Genomic DNA, 20,866 nt, shown 5'->3' on the forward strand with positions numbered 1-20,866 from the left:
TGCCATTAGTAAAAGTCTGAGGGATACCCTTTTGTTCAGAAATCCATTGTCCACAAAGAATGCCAACATCTTAAAGAGTACTTGAGGTAGTCACAGACCCTCACATCTATGTCTGCTTTCTTGCCTGCAGTGGTTTATTCTAAATAAACATTATATAGCAAACCACAATGTCTTCCCTGATTGACAGCTGTACATCAGAACTGTTTGTGGCAGTTACTGATCTACAGAGAGAGAAAGTTTCATTCTTAACCCTCTTTCCATTTGCTACATATCTTTAGTTTAAGTAAATGTTAAAAAAGTTTTTGCTAGTACACGTCTGGAGCCATAGACCGGCAGATATATAGTATCAAATCAGCGAGATATGGGCTCAACTTCTGACTCAAACACTACTTGCACCATTTCCTAAATCTGATTGGTAACACAAGTAATGAATACTGAAAACATACAAAAGTTTTATTTCTTTTCGTTATACAGAGAGGACAACTAGGAGTTGAGGGATTTCATTTTATTGTACTTGAAGATATATTGCTGTACAGACACATTTACATAAAAAACATGTATTTCATTTATGTACAGTGACTGAAAACCCCACAAGAAAATCACTGTCCTCCCAATGATACAAAAGTATGTACAGTATAATGATGGTTACAGCACAGTAATAACACGGCAGTGAACTTCTGTACAATTCAGATTGAATAGCCATCATAATGCAAAAACAATCACAATTTCACATTGCATCAGATTAGTTTCCTCCAATAGCCTAAGCTTAAACATGGTAAAACCTATACCATTTCATCAACTATATTAGTCCATATTGCTTCAACATACCTCCTGCCCTTCTACGACATACAAAATCCAACCTAACTTGCAAACTTGCCATATAAATGGCCCATCAGGTCTAAAGTCCCCTGCCCAAACACAGTATTCATTACTCTGTAGAGTCTACATCTCCTAAATCCTTCACTAGTTTCTACTTTGCATCTACGTCCCAAAAAAAGCCTTTAAAAAAAAAAAATCACACCACCAAAAAAAAAAGACAGTATTTTTTTTTTTTAAATCAACTGCCGTGTAAAAAATTTAAAAAAAAAATTAATAAAAAAAAACTGCATCAGTGGGAAGGCAAATGGCTAGGGGCGTTTTCAAAGTCTTCAAAGCTACAATAAAATGGTCTTCAGAAAAACCCTCTACACTACATAAAAAAATTAAATACAGATCACAAACACATAAATGAAGGAATGTACAGTAAACAAAAGGAGAAATAAATTCCAGTAGGTAACATGGAAAACCTGCTAAAAGAGAGTCTTTTCAGGATTTGCTCAAAGAAGTTTCAGATGTAAAAATAACAATGCTTTGGGTATTTCTGACATTCTGAAAGGAAAAAAAGAAAAAAAAAAAGGACCGGCTCAGATTACAGTCTAAGTGTATTTCAAGACTTTACTGCTGGAGAACGCCAAGGTGAACAAAACACCAAATATGGCTGTAGTTACTGGAGGTCATGTTACGCTTGGATTTCCTCAACATTACTTTCACATGGAAGTGGTAATGCCCCACACTTAATAAGGAATCAATTCAAGACAAGTCATTGTCAGGATGTCATCAATAAATTATTTCTTAATAGTTTATTTTTCCCTTCCTAAAGAGGGGGGAAAAAAGACTCTACTTTAGCAGTGTTAACTGCATACCAGTAGCTGCCACTGAAAGGGGACAAGGGGTAACATACAGTAGGATTAATGAAATAATCCCAAAATAATCACATAAAAAGAAAAAAAAATGTACATATCTATAAACACAAGTCCAGCCAAAAGGCAATTTAAATCTTAGACCAATGTTTCCTTCCGCTTCATGCTCTGTTGTGTCTTGTCTCGCATTTTGCGACTGCCACTCTTTTGGGGTTTCCCAGGTTTAAGATCCTCTGGGGAATCTGCAATAGAACAGTCAGCATTTGCTTCAAGGTCCATTTCCACAATGCCAGAGGTGGTGGACGATCGCCTCTGTACTTTGGCGTTTGGCATTGGGGGGTGATTTTCTTCGCATTCCTCGCTGAGTTCAGGCAGCTCTTTTAGTTCGGTAGGTGATGCATGCTGGTACGGAGCAATTGCTGTTCTGATACAGTTCAGCCATTGTTGTTTGTGAAAGATGTCATTGGCTTGAAGCGTGTGACTTTGGCCAAGGCAGGCCTCTTGGAACCGAACTCTGAAGATGTTTTTAGCTAAAAATAAACAGATAAAAAGTTAGAGGATTTAAGAGTATGTATACATTATCAGACAGGAGGGAGAGTTACTTCCCCATTATACTGGGAAAAGAGGCAACAACTCTTCAGATTCAGTAATGGGTTCCCAATTTCCAATAAACTTTATCTCCCCCATTTTCTATATTTGGAAGACCTGTCGTCAAGACAACAGTGTGTTTTGGAACTGCCCAGCTGACACCTCGCTTTAACTTCCCAATGTTTTGGAGCAATGTGTTGGGAGCGACTTTTGGCAGTTTAGGTTGCATCAAATTATATATATATATATATATATATATATATATATATATTACAATATTAAACCAACATGTTCTACATAGTAGCAGAGCACAAAAATAAATCTTTTGTTATAAATGAATATACCTTTATCAGAATTGCTGAACGCCCCTCTGAAGGAGCCTCCCATTCTAACATCTCCATCTTGAAGATCCTCCAACACCAGATCTTGGACAGGGATCGGCTGCCTGTAAACCTGGTAATACAGACGTTCATTCCGTGTGACTGGGCGTGTTAAGACCAGAATGTCTTGAAAAAGGAACAGGTACAGTTTCTGTGAAGAGACCAAATACAGAACTATAATTTCATTGCTTTAAGTGAGAAAATCCTCTATGTTCTAGCTGTCTTCTGACCATTGGTCAGTGCACGGTCTGCATTACATTTTCCATCCCACAGTGCTATAGTTAAAAATTGTTTACCGATGCTACGATTGCAGGCTCTAGCCTGGCACCCTGTATAACATTACATTGCTGAAACCTGTTGTATGTGTAATGTCATTTGTTTACTATTCATTATTTTTGGAGCCCTACAGCAGAAGAATGTGGTCCGACAACATGACATCATTCCATGTAGTATCTGGCATCAGTACCATTACACTTACATGGCCATTTTTATTCTTCAGCTCGCCGTGACACAGCAGTGACTTGCTTGATTCTATCCGCAAGTCTCTCTGTTTGTCATCCAGGTATTCTAGCTTGTCAATGTAATACTGGCATTCAGACTCGCCCTTTTTCAAGTTAATGTCTGCGAGAACACCTTGGATTAAGCAAATCTGTAAAAAGGGAGAAAGAAGAAAGAGTATTTAGAAAACTTTAAATAGCTTCACATTTATTAAAATTCTACAATAAAACAGACCGCTACAAAAACTACTCCCATAGTTTCTTATCTATATAAGGTGGACTGATTGATACCCAATACCCATCTGTAGAGGGCTTTTGTGACCATCTATCTATATGCAAGGGTCTGACCACTGATGGGAAGGAGGCCCAACAGTAAATAACACAATCCTAGAGTTGATAAATTATGTTCATAAATATTGTTGTAACCCAGCTTACCGCTTCCTCCAAACTCTTTACATCTGGGTGGTCTTTAGGAGTGTGTCTTAAAATTTCCTTGAGAAGCAGGGGATATTTTACTAGACGGCTTCTTGGAATATCAAGGAAACTCCACAGGTCCAACTTGCGACTGAAAGGAGATTCAAGACACCTCTGCAGAAAATCCTGAACTCTTCGATCCAACTTCTTCTGATCCAGAAGAGCTTTTGCTGCCAGCTGGTTACTGCAATAACCTATGTAGGCATTGAGTCGGGGCAACTAAGAGGGGGAGAAAAAAAAAGTACCCATAAAAATGTACCCTTAGTGTATTCTAGCTATGTCGTTACTTTTACGAAGATACAAGTTGTATAAAAAGCAGAACACAATTGATAACTTACCCAGGTTACAAGAATGTGACCAATCTGTCCCACTGTTCCATCTGCTCTTGTTGCCTCTCCAAGTTTAGTAAGAAGTTCTATTAAGAAAAAAAAATGTGCATTATAAATTAAATACTAAAAACATGGCCAATGGATGGACACATTGACTACATGTAGCTTGAAACGCACCTTCATGTAGGGGAATATAAGAATCCAGATCTCCAAATATATGTGCCAGCTCCTCCTCAGACATAATGGATAGCTTAAGCATTGGGTCATGGTAGGCCTTCCTTGCCAACTTGAGGTCTTCAATAAGGTCTTGTTCTCCTCTAGTCATTTCAAATATAGCCTTTAAATACAATAAACAGGAGAGAAAGATGTAAATATGGGGATTGTAATAAGTTAACCCCCAAGTCCATCTACATATTCTTCATCTGTATTTATATCAAGCTGCTTGTTTATAGTTATCCTGATAACTACAATGTAACTTGCCCAGGGACCACCTCTTTGGAAACCACACACGTATTCAGATTTTCTGCTATACGTTTGCAGCATTATGTATACTAGTCATCATCTTTGAGAAGACCATTTACAAATGAGATAATGGCTGGTCATCTATAACCAAAAGGCCTATTCTTTCCAACACTATTAAATGTTTCAGAATATGGTACATTAACCAGAGCATGTACCTCTTGCCGCTTAATTTCTTTGGTGCTCAAAGATTCCTTCATATTGACATCCAACATCTCGGACCATAGGACACTGTTTCTTCGTTTTGGAGGGGTGGGTGCTGCCATTTTACTACAAGATTTGTGCACGCTTCCTGGCGATTTGTTTTCAGCTCGCATTGTGAATGACTACATGGAAGAAAATTTTGAAATCGGTCAGTATTTACTTAAATACAAGGAAATGAGTTAAAAGCAGATTACTTGTATATTCTTAAATGTTAATTCACATAAGTTAGTAAAATATATATATATATTAATGGATCTGGGGGATCTTAGATTACCTGGATGGTTTGGCCAAAGCGCCGGACTGCGCCATTTCGCACAGGTGATATCAAATTTGCAAGCGATGTAACGCGTGCTAAAGGCCGTACTCTCTTGTTGCATGGCTCCTGAAAACACAGAGAAAAGCACACATTGAAACGTTTTCTAGGCTTGTAGCTACATGAATACCATCAACTCCCAGGCATTCTTCAACACTAAGCAAATATGAAATGCTAACTAGCATGTAAAAGGCCTCAGACAATACAGGCTTACGTAGGTTCCCCAGTCTGCACGCAAGCTGCATTAAGCAGAACAACAAATGTAATCCAAGCAAATGTTCAAAGGGCAAAGCTGGTCATATGGGTAGAATTTTCTCTGGTTATGCTTCTATGTGTAGATTTACCAGGCACAGAGCCTAGTAAAACACATCTATTATACAAAAAGTATATTATATAATACACAAGACGTGAAAGCAACAGGTTAGACATTAGGGCAACTAACAGCTTGCACAACCCTTGCAATACGAGGGCCAAAAATTATAGAAGCTGCTAAAACTATGCCATTGTGTGTGGGTTATTAACTTATTCATTGCCACTTTCCAGAAATTCTAAAACGTATTCATACGTTTACACTTTTGTAACACTGATAAAACAGGATAGATTCCTGACCGGGTCACAATGAAGCACAATCTTTATTAAAGCCCTAACTTATTTTACATATCTCTCTTGCAGGAAATCATCCATATCTCATAGTCTAAAGCAAACAGTATAACAATCATTTCCGGAAATTGCAGTGCATTCTACATACAAGTGTGAACATCTCCTACCACTTAATGAAATCTGTAAGCTAAGGAAACATAATCATCTCCATTCAGCCCACTATCAATGATCACTCACATCACAAACCTTATCTTTAGCTCCTACTTTCTACAATGGGTCAAATAATTGTATGCATAGTTAAGGTAAGAGAAGACTTCCCATCTTTGACCCAAGTCCTTTAAAAGAAGTCAAACATGGGGCAATTGTTTTTTTTTATGTCCATTGAAAGACAGGTGTGAAAGCCATGAGGTCACATGTCTCAAGATTCACATTACAGGGCAACTAACTTGTGGTCTACATGTGAACATATGATGAAATAGGGACAAAGGGGCCCCTTGTAGGAATGAACAAATGCTTGAAAGCCCATGTACATCGGGTGTCCTCGCCCGCCTTGTTACATTGCTAAAATAAACCAAATGTAATAACACAGCTGCTATAAACCATAATAAATCAAGCCAGTTTATTAACATGATACGCAGCAAATCGGCCAATGCTTGCCATAGCGAAATAGAGCCCTCTACAGACCTACCAAGCGGTTGTACTTGATAAGTACCTTTATTGTACAGGGAGTCCTTCAGGGCGAGACAGCCACACAGCAGGCTGACCAGAAGAACTATGCTTCCTACGCTCCAGGGCAAGAAGCCATAAAATGTATGAAACAAATCAGCATATAGATATTTATTCATCATATGCTAAAGGACATTAGTCCCACACAGCGACCAGCACAATATTACACTTTGTTCTCTGTTGAAAGGATACATTGAAGAAAGTCACATCAAAAGATTAAGTATACAAGAAGCGGACAGGAAAACAAACTAAAACTACAGATAAGCCTCAAATGTGGCTGAAAGTACAAAGAACCGTTTCAGTGACCATCCAAAGCCAATCCTCTCATGCAAGACAAGAGATTTCACTCCAACCAATACATAAGGCTTCAAGCTTCCAAATCGTGACTAAACATAACTCCATTAGGTTGTAGGAGGGTCAATAAGACATGAAGCCTGAACACACAAATATACAATTATATTTTTATACTTCTATGTATATAATATACAGTGTATAAAGGTACTATAGATAACTTTCATACATAGAAAATCACATAAAACTATTAACCAGTACATACCTCCAATTCCTTTGATGCCGGATTCTGAACTGCTATCACCTGAATAGTCCTTTTAATAGGCAAGAGACCCCCAATTTCATCATGAGCCACCATACTTTATAATATGTCCCTGCCTTGAGTAGCTAGTAATCCACCTTTGATGTTCAAGCCCTTGCGGGGCTTCTATGTTATCATAGACAAGTCTCCGGTGTGCTAAGAAACACTCACAGCTCCTTCCCATACTGCATACTTCCCTTGCTTCAAATGGAGTGAGCTTTACAGAGTGCAGCAACTGGGCGAAACTTAAAGCTGGGAGGAGCCGCCACAGCTGCCTTCTGGGCGGGCGTCCATGGAATGCCATGTCATTTGTCTGACAGCTGGTACACCTACAGATCAAGTTACACAGAACTGCAGACACTGTACTCAAAGTCAGGAAGAAGACGTACAAGCCAGGGTGCTGTGCAGGCTCAGAATCCAGACCTTTTGTACAGATAGCAGCACAGCAAGTTCAGGTAAAAGGGGATAGTAACTGGTAAGACTTGTATCTCAAATGATAAGATACAACTACATAGTGCTCCAACTGTAGCACTTTCTAAACATGTGTTATTTGACCATGCTTGGTATAAAACAAAAATGTATGTACAGTAATAAACACATTTCGAATATTCAACAAAATAAACGGATGTACTCAAAGGTATTATCCATTCTGGTTTTTAATCAATCCTTCTCTTCAGGAAGGACAATCACATTTGTTAGCTGTATGTAATTGCAGCTCTGTTCACTAAACAACCCTTTGTACTCCTCCAATGTACAGGCTACTCTACAGTCCGATTCCCCTTGGACTCTGTATACAAGATGGTGGCTGGTGAGTGGTTCACGCAGCATTATTTAGTCATATACCTTAGAATCAGATTGGCTGGGCCGCTGTACAAGCACTTATTCACCACTTTCTCCTCACAGATTGTAAGCTCTTGTGAGCAGGCAAGTCACTCTGGTGTATTGGGTCATTTTATTACTGAGCTGGAAAAAGTCATCCAGAGTCTTTATTGCCTTACATACATATGCGTTATATATACACCACTGATAAAAGGACTACTGTTCTCAGCAACACTTTTATACACAAAAAAAGGCAAACAAAAGATGTACATTCTCAGCACTTACAATGAACAAAAACGGTGCTCTGTTACAGTCAGTTACTATCTGCCAGACCTGGATTACACTATTTTTGGCATAAAGGTAAAGCTGTCCAACTAGACAAACTTTGCCCTCACCTTTGTATTTCAGCAGATCCATCAACATTTGCAGCAAAGTTCCAGAGAATAAAGGGACTGTCAGCTCCGGTCACATATAAACGTAAGACGTGGCCTTGTCGGTGAAGTGTCTTGCGAGTAAGCATGCCTTTCTTCAGAATTTGGTGCACCATGGCTGTGGTTGCCCGGTTCCTTTGACTTGGCCATGATTAACACTTCCCTGTCCCTACTGATAAACTAGGCGTTGCTGTAACACCTGAACATATAAAAGTGGGTTGTTTGGGGATCCCAAGATTGCCACGACTGGGACACCCTGCCACATAATAAATATAGATTTACAATGTGCCTCCATTTACTATATTTTATTGACTTGTTGCAGGATAATAAAGTGGTATTTTGTTATGTAGTGTGTATAACTCATTTCTTTTACAGTCCTGGTTGTCATCCTCCTCAGGATCTATGAGGTATTGCATGAAGTTTGGTTTCAGAACTGACCAGTTTCCATCAATTTTCATGCAATAGTGGAAGGAAGTGCAGTGAAGAGCATAGCACACAAGTGTGATAAGCTCGGAGAGTGGAGTAATATCCTCTACTAGGGGCAGCGCCAAAATAGGCAGAAGGCATGGTAGAAGATGATATAAAAGGAAGCAAATCACCAATGTAAAGGCATGGCTGCAATCTGTATGTGCACCTCTACAAAGCAGTGGAGGAGCTTTTTAGAGGTTAAATTAAAGTGGTTTTCCCCATGAAAGAATATTCTCAAATCTCAATCCCCTAGTGATGTTTAACCAACCAAGATCATTTTAACCACATACTTTACAATTTGACTCAGTATTATTGCTGTTTTAGCTCCTATCACTCCCTAGGCTGGTCAGTGTAATATTCCAGAGTGTGGGTGGGGACTGTGGGCAGACACTTCATGATCCCTCTGTGCTATGAGATGCTGTGTGCTGACAATGTGGTTAGATTATCAGGGTACAAGGTTTATATAAACTTTCATCTTCAGCTTCTGAACATTGTACTAGTATCTGACACATAGAAAAAGAGATGAGAAAGATCACAGATGATGAGATTCATGAGATGCCCATTACACACTGTCAGCTTTGCTACATGTTCTCACACTATGAGATCTCCTGTGCCTCCCCTATATCTGCCTGTAGCTTGCAGCTTCTCTCTCCTCATGCTGTGCTATTTGCTCAGGATGCAAGTGTCTCTTGAGCTCTGTCCTGAAATGCATGGGGGGCGGGCTAGAGTGCAGGGAGCAGATGGCTTCCCCGACCCCAAGTCAGTAGTTACAGGGTTGTGTCTAAGGGCAACTGAAATTGTTTACACCAGGACTAATAGAGACAGGTTGGATTTATATCTGTAAAATGCTGTATTTTTGCTATTAACAGTGAATTAGAGAAAGTGTTATTTTGTTATCCAGAGTAAATTTAGGAAACTTTTCTTTGTGGGAATATCCCTTTAAGTGTCAAGTGTCCTTAAAAGGAACACTCCAGTCAAAACTAATTCTTTGAACAACACATGGTACAGGGCCTGAATTATCTGGGAAAACACCATTTAATGTGCTGAAAGGCACTTTAAACAGCATTTTGGCAGACATTGTACTAGAATTCTTGCACATATTCCTTAATTGTATCGATTTTCTTCTCACTATAAGTATAAGTGCATCTCAATGAATTGGAATATCAGCAAAAAGTAATTTTTTTAGCAATTCAAAAAGTGAATAAAAGAGTTTATTTATGCCAACGTTGATAATTATGACTAACAGCCAAGGAAAACCCAAAAGTCATCTCAGAAAATAACAACTAACCCTAAACACACATTCTAAGGCTTCCTAATAGTTTTAAAAGGCCCCTTACTTTGGTTCAGTTTGCGACAATCATGGGGAAGACTGCTGACTAGGATAACAGAAGACAGCAACAAGGATAACTGCAGCATTGATAGGATTGTCAATAAAAAGCCATTCAAAATTTGCGGGAGAGTCACAAGGAGTGTGCTGCTGTTGGGGTCAGAGCTACAGACACCCTACATAGATATATCCAAGACGTGGGCTACAAGTGTCTCACTTCATGTGTCAAGCCACCAGTGACCAATAGATAACACCAGAAGTGTCTTACCTTGGCCAAGGAGAAAAAGAACCAGACTGCTGATCAGTGGCAAATTTTAAATAATCCAAGCTGCTTGAGGTCTAGTGCGAGTCTCCACAATGAGTGATGATTTGGGGAGCCATGTAATCTACTGGTATATGTCCACTGTGATTTATTAAGACCAAAGTCATCGCAGCATGGCAGAGATATGAAATTGTATTTTTTAGCAGGATTTGGCACTGTCCACTGTGCCAAAAATACCACACTATCAGTGTGCTTGATTGACCAGCAAACTCGCTGGTCAACCCATGGGGTATTGTCAAGAGGAAGATGAGACACCAGACCAGGTGCAACAATGCATCAAAACACCTCTGCAGTGCCATCAGCTGATAGCAAACATGTCAGGCCGCATTGATGCAGTCATTCAAGCAGAAGGAGCCCTGATCAGTTATTGAGGGCATTTACTGTACACACTTTTCATTTGGCCAACATTTCTGTGTTCAAAATAAAATATTCTAATTTTCCTCGGTTTGTAATGATATATATACCAGTTTCACTTTTTGATTTGAATTACTGAGAAAAAAAAAAAAACTAGTTTATTGAGAGAATTGTATAGTCTTGAAAAAAACCTGAACACACCTCAACCTGGCCAGTCACCGCCATGTGACAACTGCAGCCAGGCCAATGACTGAGTACAGTGGTCACACGTTGATGAACAGGACATTATTTGGGGCCCTGCAATAACCAGGTTGCCGATTCTAGAACATGAATTAGGAGCCAAATTTCTCTTCATGTTCCATAATATTTTTTTCAATATATCAGGATGAGACCATGGAACAGAGAATGATCTGTAACATTATTACTTTGCCATCTCATATCTCCACTTTACACTACATACAAGTAAGCTTTTAAAGAACTGAAACGATGTGTTTTACTGACTGACTTCTTTAAGCAGTTTAAAAATTTCTCCATCAGGTTCTTGAAACTGTATGTTAGTGATTGTTGCTAGAAAACATGGGTAGTACCTGAACAGGTAAACATAGAGCTGAGTCACAAACTACAAGAATTTATTCTGTTACAGTCATTCTTTAGGTCGTGTATAAAAGACTCTCAGACACTTCTTAAGAAATTTTTGTGTGCCGCTTTGCTCAGGATGGCTAATATTTAGCTTCAGGGTTAGTAACACTAGCAGTTCTCCAATAAGCCTTTGATCAGTTTGGATATGACCAGAGGGATCGCTCATCGTAAGGGGGGGGGGGGGGGGTCCTGTATCCCCTGTTTGAATTAAGTAGTTATTGATCATTTGTGCTGCCACTCCACTCAATCTATGAATACTGAAGAATGCCAAGTCCAGGGCTTCAGATAGCTCCAAAGGAGGAGATTTATCAGAAGTGTCTTAGGCCCGTTCCACACTTGCGAGTGTGATGCGATGAACTCGCATCACACTCGCAACGCATGCTGCCAGGAACGCGCGGCCCGAACGCTGCACACCGGGAGTGAACTAAGCATGTCAGTTCACTCCCGGTGTGCAGCGTTCGGGCCGTGCGTTCCCGACAGCATGCGTTGCGAGTGTGATGCGAGTTCATCGCATCACACTCGCAAGTGTGGAACAGGCCTTAGAGCAGAAGCGTTTTAGTAGTAGATGGCAATCAATCAGAGCTTAACTTTAATTTTATAAACAGCTGTGGGAAAATTAAAGTTGGTTTCTGTTGGCAACTGGAACATTTTACCTCAGAATCTTCTGATGAATCTCATTGGGAGTTTTCCTAATATAGAAACTTTGAGGGAGATTTATCTGTCATGTGCCACTTACAAAAGAGCTGGACAAAAACCAGGAGCTAGTTATAGGAAGTCAGCCCGGGTGACCACGTCTTCCTGCTTTCACTGGACTGGAGCTTCTCAGACAAATGCACCATGAAAACTTTCTAATGGTTTGGAGTGTGACCAAGTTCTAAGGACAATTAATACAAATCACCATATTACGCCTTTTCTTTACCTTAAGATCAAAGCTGCAAAGGCTTAAAGAGTCATCATCCTTTTCTCTGCGTTTCCTTTTCTGGAAATATAAAAAGAAATTGATTTGATAAAAAAAATAATAAAATAAAAATCGGCTTTCTATCAGCTATATATCAATTGGTATGTAGCACATTGCATATTTTTATGGTGTAGTGCAGGAGAACTTCAATAAAGGGACACAGTCACCTACCAGCTATTTCAAGTAAGAGTATGATATATGCTTTCCGCCACTTATGAGAAATCTTGCCCATTTACCTACCTCTATATCTATCTATATATTCGGATTGAATTGATACCAAAATCTAGAGTGTGATACGATACCCAGAGAATTAGCAAAATACTTTTAAGAAAAGCAAAAAAGTATTATGTGAATTCGATGCATAGGGTGCGGTCACATGGGGGTGCGGATTACATTGCATTTGTCATGCAAACGTCTGGGGGTTCAGCCCAACTGCATATGCGTTTCCAATGAAACTCATGTGATCAGTAATGATCAACCAGCGTTATGTTTATCATATGTATTGTGAAGGTTGTCCTGCTAATGTATAATTTTATTTGTATTTATAAATATATTTATAATTTTTATTCATTCAATTTAACTACCGTATTAATTTTATGGGAAAAAGCAACACCTCTTTATACCTGTGCATTTCTATGGAAGCTATGGAGATAAAATCCTCCTACACCCAGAAAGCCCATAGTATAGTGGCCCAGTTTCACTAAGGTGGGTAGAGTGTGGAGGTTTCAAGTTCAAGTTTAGTTCTATTCTCAGGTTTCATATTACCTAGAAACATGGCATCAAGCTTGTCACTGTGTACAGTGGGATCCCCAATTTCATTGTTAGCAGTCGCCTGAACCCGATAGCAACCGATAAATGAACATACCCTCTGAATTGTAGAACCAAATACTTAAGGTAACGATATTAGCGGACTAGATCAATTGTATTTATAGAACACCAGCAACAGAATTCTCCTCAGGGCAGGGCAGGTTATCATATGGATTTTATGCTTAGGAAATTATAGTTTGTGTACTTTTACCATTACAGTTGTATCAAGCAGTTTCACAGGAACAAGGTGAAGAACACGGGCGAGTGTTAGCAATTTAATGGACATGAACCAATTGTGATATTCAAGACTGAGAAAAAGTTAGCAGTACTGAGCTAGACAGTGGAAACAATGGCTCTAGACATAAACACATCTGTAGATTCAGTTATGAGGGAGAAAAGGCCATTAGACAACATCTGGATTTAGTTTGGAGAATGTGAATGGCTTCTGATGATCACCGTCTAGTACACGGCTCCGAGCAGCTGTTTGCCATTATGATACACATGGAAATATGACCCTTGTCTGGACAGATTTACATGTATACAAGGCATTGAATCCCTGCACATTGTAGTTGTAATAATTGCATACATTGTCTAAAAAGACTATTTACATGCACAGAAACAGGGAATAAAAGTGATTGTGTAAGTCACCAAGGAGTTCATATACAATATTATATTATATATGTACGTATATTGTTATCCACAGGCAGCCAGTACTAACCAATGTAAAATCCCACTGTGTGCTAGGAGTCAGAAAGGTGAAAGAGCTCCCTCTTCTGAGTGAATGTCTGAAAAAAAGAAAAAAAAAAAAAAAGTTTAGTAACGCAGACAGAAGGTAATGTAAATGACTTCATTATAGAATTAGAGTTGGCAATCCTCCACTTGAGACTACATTTCTGGCTAGATTATGTATTTCCATCCTCCTGGTACAGACATGACTCATGTGTGACCCGGTATCAAGTGTGAGTGCAGAAAATGGTACTCATGTGTAAACGGGGCTCTTCCCACATAGCTTCCCCAGGGTTTTTCCTTTGTGTTACATGTAGGTTCCAGGCACATACATTAAACTGATGCCCACGTACAACTTGGTGGGATTAAAAAAAAAAAAAAAAAGGAGAAAAATCACTGCACCCCAAGACACCAGCAAACTTATCAAATTAGAATGCTCTCCGAAACAGATATTTAGTAAGAGGGAAAGTTATTTCTGCTACTGGATCCTATAGTAAGTAACACTGATATTTATAGTATTGAGATGGTGTATGAGCTCTGAAGGCATACGTTGCCTTATGAGCTGTTATTCCTTTGGCTAGAAAGTGAGATGGCTACCATATAGCTATGCCATTTGTCTATAACAACCTAGACTGAAACAACCAAACTCGGGTTTGCTTTCAACAGACACTTATTCCTCTGCACCACTAAAGGGCTGAGGCAACAGACAGACTAATTACATAACAGCTTAAATATTTACTCCTGCACCATTTTTACTAGAATCTATTGCCTGAATTACAAGTGACCACTCCCTGCCCTCCTACGATAACTCTAGTCCTGCATACAAAGTCAGTGTACTTCCCTACCCACCTGCAGACTGCAGTGGCACATCAGCACCTAGTGGCCAAACTCAAGTATTGCAATAAGTAAAAATATAAAATACTTGATCTCCAGCAAGCTTTCAGAATATAACACACTGAATAAAGCCATGTTCACATTTTTATTTTCTTGCGACATGTTCCTCACGATCTTACCCATTTAAACTAGCAGCACCTGAAGTAGGTTATGAAATGTGCTTTCTAGAACTCTTTCTTTAAAGAGGATCTGTCACCCCCGAAAAATACCCGCACCAAATATGTTCCCCCTAATCCTGTCCCCAGCCTCTTTATATTTATTAAATTTTTATTAAAATATGTGTGTGCAAACTTAGTTTTAACGATCCGACTTCTAACCAAATAAGAGTTCGGATCGTCGTACAGGTCTCCTACCCCTGTCGGTCAGTGACCTGTATTGTGCAATCGCTGCGGGCTCTATGCGGTGCGCTTACAGCGGCTGCGCACCGCTTATTCACAGCGCCGGTTGAATGCGCTGCCACCGCCGATTCTTACAGGTCCCTGACTGACAGGGGCATGGAGGGGGTGTGTCGGCCGGCCCCCTCATGTATATGGCCGACTGCTAGGGGGCCTTTACGACGATCCGACCTCTTATTTGGTTACAGGTCGGATCGTTAAAACTAAGTTAGCACACAAAAATTTTTATAAAAATTTAATAAATATAAAGGGGCTGGGAACAGGATTAGGGGGAACATATTTGGTGGAGGTATGTTTTGGGGTCCTCTTTAAAGGAAATCTATCAATCAGGATACACCAGGAAGACTTCCTCAGGCACAGTGACCGAGGTAATCTTATATGTGTTGTTATCCATGACCCTCTTCCTACTAAATTCAACCTTTTAAATTGTATTGATGAGCCAGAAGAGCTCCAGACCACCCGCAACCCGTGGTAGCTTCACAGGGAAGGAGCACTTTCCCTCCCAATTTGTTCTAAAAGAGCAGGAGATAAGGGAAGACAGTGTGACAGCCTGTGAAGCTACAGCATGTAGGGCTTGCAGTAACACCACCATTGCTCTTCTGGCACAATAATAGTTGTTAGGCCATGGATAATAAAATCATACAGGAGGGCAATGAGCCAAGTTTAGAGAATACAAGGGGAGAGTCACTGTAGATGCCCATTTCTTTGGTTCAATGGTACCTAGAGAACTGATTTTGGTGGCATATTAAAGACTAGAAACTCATCATTCAGATTATATTTCATTTTGCGAGCTAAAGGACTGGAGATACAAGAATCTGTCATCAGGGACCAACTCCCACAAAGCACCCAGTGCTTTTTAGAGGTTTTTAATTGCATGGGTAGAAGCATCAGTGAAACATAGCTCTGCTTAAAAAAAAAAAACACACACACACACGTCTTTTCCAGTCATGGAGCCAACTCAAGTACAGTCAAGCTACCTAGCCTCCTCACTGACAGAGTGGCTTAGTGTTACTCAGCTCTGCTACATTATTAACCACTCTCTCAGGAAGTAGTAGAGAGTTACACTGGCAATATGAAGATAAATCAGCCTTCTTTCGCACCCTACTCTCAGGAACGGGTTAGCAGTTAGCCAGGTCAGTGAGAAAGGCGGGGTAGCTTAACTGTATACTGCAGCTCCCCATCTCAGGCAAAATATTACTGTAGAAGAAATTTTTATATGTAAAAAAAGAGTGAAGATACGTTCAAAGGAAGCCATTTTAACAGTAATCGCCAACCCTTTTAGCTCTGTGCATCAAAATGTGTCAAAAAAATAAATAAATAACACAACTAGCCTAACTCGGGTGCTGATATCACTTCAAGAAAAAGTTTGTGACTTTTGTAGCTCTAAAACCAAAAAGTTCTCTTGCAGTTTTGCCAAGTGGTAACTGTGGCTGGTACACTGGGAGTAGGGAGAGATTCTGATAGCTTCTTTAAGATACTGGACAGGGTATAATCCCACAGTCATAGGAATGGACCTCGGAGCAGCCACCTGCCATCGATCAGGCAACTGTAGGACACAGTTCTAGTTTTCCATGCTGCCTTGGTGGAAGTCTACAATAAATTTAGGGCAGGTGGGAATGAAGTCAGTGAGGTAGTGTGAGAGATATATTTCGCTACAGACGCCATTTTGGTCCAACCGGATCCCATCTTGTCTTAGCCGGGGGTCAACATCATTGTGTGTGAACCGTTTAGAAATTACTGTCTCCTCGCTGCTGTTTACTTTATCCTTCTGCAGCTTCTCTGTTTGAAGGCCATGTTGTGACTTATACAGAGCTAACACAAGGACAATTAGTAAAAACATTCTGTCCACATGAGAACAAGGCTCCTGGAAGAAACGGTGCATAGTTCATCAACATTTCAGGAGAATGTCTTAAAGGGGAGGTTTTGGTATATTCAAGCTGGCCTATAGCATTGCAGAATTTTATCACCTTTTCGCGCCCCTATGCAGATGATTTTCAATGTTTTATATATACGGTTGCACGCTAATAAACATTCTCATCCCGGTATCCATTTTGGTTTTATAGCATTTAATATGGAATTCACCTTACAACTGATGAGGGCTGTTTGAGCCCTAGGTAAAGATCTTTCTCAGTAGGCAGTGAAGTCAGAGCCAACAGGGGTAAGATGGCTGCTGTGTGCGCTGCTTTCTCAGCAGGAGAGTTGTCCATTCTCCAGATGCCAATACCGTCAGGTAGTAAAGACATCACTACCTCAAGAGCAAGCAGACATAAGAATCCGGAGTTAGGGCAACTCGCCTGCTGAGATTAGTGGAGGGCGCTGTGCCACCCTCTCCTCTCATCAGGAGGGTTGCCCTGCCCCAGGATTCTGTCAGCTTGCTGTGGGTCAGCAAAATGCTCAGCGTGTCATCTCACACATGTCATAGGTTAGCCATCACTGTACAATGGGATGATAGATCCTTCAGCGATTTAACCGTACATACCAAGACATTTATACCTCTAGGTTAACTCTCTGACAACAACATAATTTACCTTTAGAGGCTACTGGGGTCTGTCTGATGGCAGCAGGTAAGGCTTCTCCATGTGCCAGTAGCCTCCTCCTGTTCAGCCTCCTGCTGCTCTTCCTACTAACATGCAGGGAATTCCTTCTTGGCTCCTGTTTCTGTGTAGCCCAAGACATGCGCATCGCAAGCTTCATTAAAGACGCACCTGCACTGTGCATAGACTGATACCTGCGCGGTGAAGAGTAGCAGTGCAGCAACAGCAAGGACATGGTGGGAGGCAGAACAGGAAGAGGCTACTGGAGCATGGACCTGCTGTCACACCCCCGTCATTTACAGAAATCACAGATAAAGATTTAAGTTTGTTCTATTCGGTAACAGTATAACGTGTAGGGATAAGACTAGAAGAGGAAATCTACCAGCAGAAATACCGCAGATGGTGTATTCTTGATGGCAGGTTTCATACGTACAACACAGGAATAAAACAGAGTGTGAAAAATCTAAAGTAGAACATTTTTTCATGTACAATCAAAACTGTAACAAGTCAGTCTATACTGTATTAAGAGAAAACTACTGACTCAGCATCAATTGCAGAGTCATAATTATTATTGATGATACACAAGGTAACAGTTACTGACAGATATTTGCATAAGGCATTGTTTAAAGGGAACCTGCACCACAGTTTTCACAAATACAGCAAGTGACAGGTTCCCATAGAGCCCTATTAACTAAATGTCACACTTGTAGCTAAATTTTTCTCTCACATTCCCATAAATCAACATATTTATCAAGCATAAAGCCAGATTTAGTCAGAGTCACCTCTACTTCACCCTCACTCACTCCTAGATCTCCCTAGACCTCCTTCTTACCATACAGAATGTCATGTGACCAGAATGATGTCAATTAAGGTTCTTTACCCACTTTCATTTGAAAAATCTACCCCATGTATGTATGTGATGAAATCTCAGCATGTCTCCATGGTGAGAATGTGGAATAGGGCATGGGGAGGAATAGATAAGAGCGAGGACAGGACACCCTCTCACGTGCCGTACGGGAGCGGTACGGCACAGCAAACGTGCAGCACCGTACCGTTCTGTAGCCGGGAGAAAGAGAGGACATGTCCTATCTTTTCCCAGTATATGGCGCCTTGCGCCATATATCACTATGGAGAGGGGAGGAGTGAGCGGCGCTCACGTGTGCCCACTGTGCTAAGATGCTATGGAGAGAGGTGGTCCACATATCTCCTTCACCTAGATCATATAGATGTAATGCATCATGTAGAGGTAACGTTTGTGGGAGATCTGTGACAAATCTGAAAGCTAATATCTGCAAAATATTACAGCTCCAGCACAGGAGGAAACGCTACCAAATTCCATACACACTCCAGAGGATATATACATGGGGAACAGGATATATCCACTACATATCGATTTGTTCTGTGAAATTTCAATGTGAATTTCACCATTTAAAAACACATTAGGACATTTGTCCCGTGTGCACATAGTGGCTACTTGTTTCTACAATCTTCTGCATCACACTGCATAAAGAACCACTTACGTTTCTAACTGGAAAATGGTGAGTCTACACACCCCGAAATCAAGAGGAAAGAAAACATCTAAATGATAGAACAACGCAAGACGGTTTCTTTTGAAAGATGGCTAAAGAGGTTGCACCAGTCTCTACACGACACATGGGGGTGTCACATGCCATGAGCCGCAGATCACAGATATTCTTCTGATAGACATCACAGCCGAGATCTGAGTTTAAAGGGCTTCTCCAGGTGTATGGTACGGATGGGCTATCCATAGTAATGTCAGATGCCCTGATGGGGTAGATTCATAGCAGCCCCCCTTTATTGATAAGCAGACACAGAGCTGTACCTAGTGCCTAGTAATGCAGCACAGTCCTAAGCTACAAAACATAATACGGCAATAATAACGGCCCACCCTACAGATGGTGTATATGTGCAGTATATACATACACTCCCTATAGCCCGGGCTATACAACAAGAATGCGCTCCATCAGTGACAAGGAGGCAGCTGTCACACCTCGCACAGACATCTGCCCCTCCTGCCCGGGATCCCGTCCTACCTCCTGCCCTTCTCCGGAGTGCTCGGACCCAGGAGGCTGGTGACGGAATTCTTCCGTTTAGGTCCGTTTCTTTTTTGGGGCTTCACATTCTCGGTGGGTGGAGAAGGGTCCGCCGGAGGCGCCATTACCTCCTCCCCCTCCATATTGGGCTGTGGGATCTCTAATTAAACGGCGGCCACAGGGACGTTTGTCATTCACTCAACCGCCGCGCCGCCAGTTTGAAAAGAGCGGAAGTTGGTCTATAGCCAATAGCATTGCGAGAACAAGGTTACCAGGAGACGGCTGAGGGGAAGACTCGTACCTCAGAGCGCACTCCTCCGGCAGCGTCATCACTTCTTTTGTGTCCGCTGCCGCCATTTTGGATTAGGGCACGTAGATCTTCACGGATTTCATTTTTTTTTTTTTTTTTTTTTTTTTTTTTAAACTCACTTTAGATAGGTCTGGAAGTGTTCATTTCTATAACGTGAAGGTTGTGGTTTGCAAATTCAGCAGATGTCACTGCTGCCTCAAAGACCTGGCAGCTCAAAGGACATCACTATCCATAGGCAGGAATAGTATGGAGCATCAGCTGCTGCCTCCATGCACATAGAAGCTGATGTGTAATAACAAATTCTAATAAACTTCAAAAAGCAGCACTCCATTAACAATTAGAATGTTCTATTTATTCCACTATAGCGCCAAAAAAGAAAATACACACAACCTTTCACCTTGGCTATGAAGGCATTATCCTATTATTTAATAATGGCTACATGAAGGCCCCTATGAGCTCTTCTGCTTCAATCTGATACGAAATCCTACTGAAATGTGGTGTAAAAATTTATTTCTGCTGCAAGTTTTGTGTCCACGACTAGCAAAACTGATTATAGCCCCTACAATTCTAGCATTTACTTCCACCATACAGTACTAGAATCAAGCTTCTTGGAGAATGGAGGATGTGTCCCTACTGCCTGCTTTCAATCTGTGGGTTCAGGACCATTGGAGGGCCTTCAAAGGTCCTATAATGGCTCGTGTACATGGGTATTGAAAGCAGAAACATATGTATAAGTATGTCATGTGTGAAGGTCCTTCACAGTATAAAATTTGTTGGATGGTCATAGGCCCCAGGCTGCTTTTCAAACTGCCTATATTACAGTTAACTATTGTTGTCCATAGCATGTAAGTTACTATAGATTTCCAATACAAAATAAGAATTCCTGTCTACCAAAAAATTTTGTTTAATGTGCAACACCCTCGCCGA

General features: G+C 40.7%; 1 protein-coding gene across 2 annotated transcripts; it reads right to left on the reverse strand.

Moving 5' to 3' along the window:
* Positions 1–490: 490 nt before the first annotated feature.
* On the reverse strand, positions 491–19,874 carry NET1 (neuroepithelial cell transforming 1). 2 transcript variants are annotated; one of them, XM_072147463.1, is made up of 11 exons: positions 19,630–19,874; positions 13,745–13,811; positions 12,181–12,240; positions 4,945–5,052; positions 4,625–4,792; positions 4,125–4,284; positions 3,957–4,033; positions 3,580–3,837; positions 3,126–3,296; positions 2,612–2,798; positions 491–2,209 (listed from the first exon to the last, which is right to left on the reverse strand). In XM_072147463.1, exons 1-11 carry the CDS (start codon positions 19,770–19,772, stop codon positions 1,818–1,820), a joined length of 1,791 nt encoding a protein of 596 aa, XP_072003564.1. In that variant the 5' UTR covers positions 19,773–19,874; the 3' UTR covers positions 491–1,817. The 2 variants fall into 2 exon arrangements, with proteins under 2 accessions (XP_072003564.1, XP_072003565.1); XM_072147464.1 differs by lacking the exons at positions 12,181–12,240; positions 13,745–13,811; positions 19,630–19,874 and adding an exon at positions 6,866–7,130.
* Between the last annotated feature and the right edge of the window lie 992 nt (positions 19,875–20,866).

This window comes from Engystomops pustulosus, chromosome 4 (assembly GCF_040894005.1).
Source record: "Engystomops pustulosus chromosome 4, aEngPut4.maternal, whole genome shotgun sequence".
Lineage (NCBI taxonomy): Eukaryota > Metazoa > Chordata > Amphibia > Anura > Leptodactylidae > Engystomops > Engystomops pustulosus.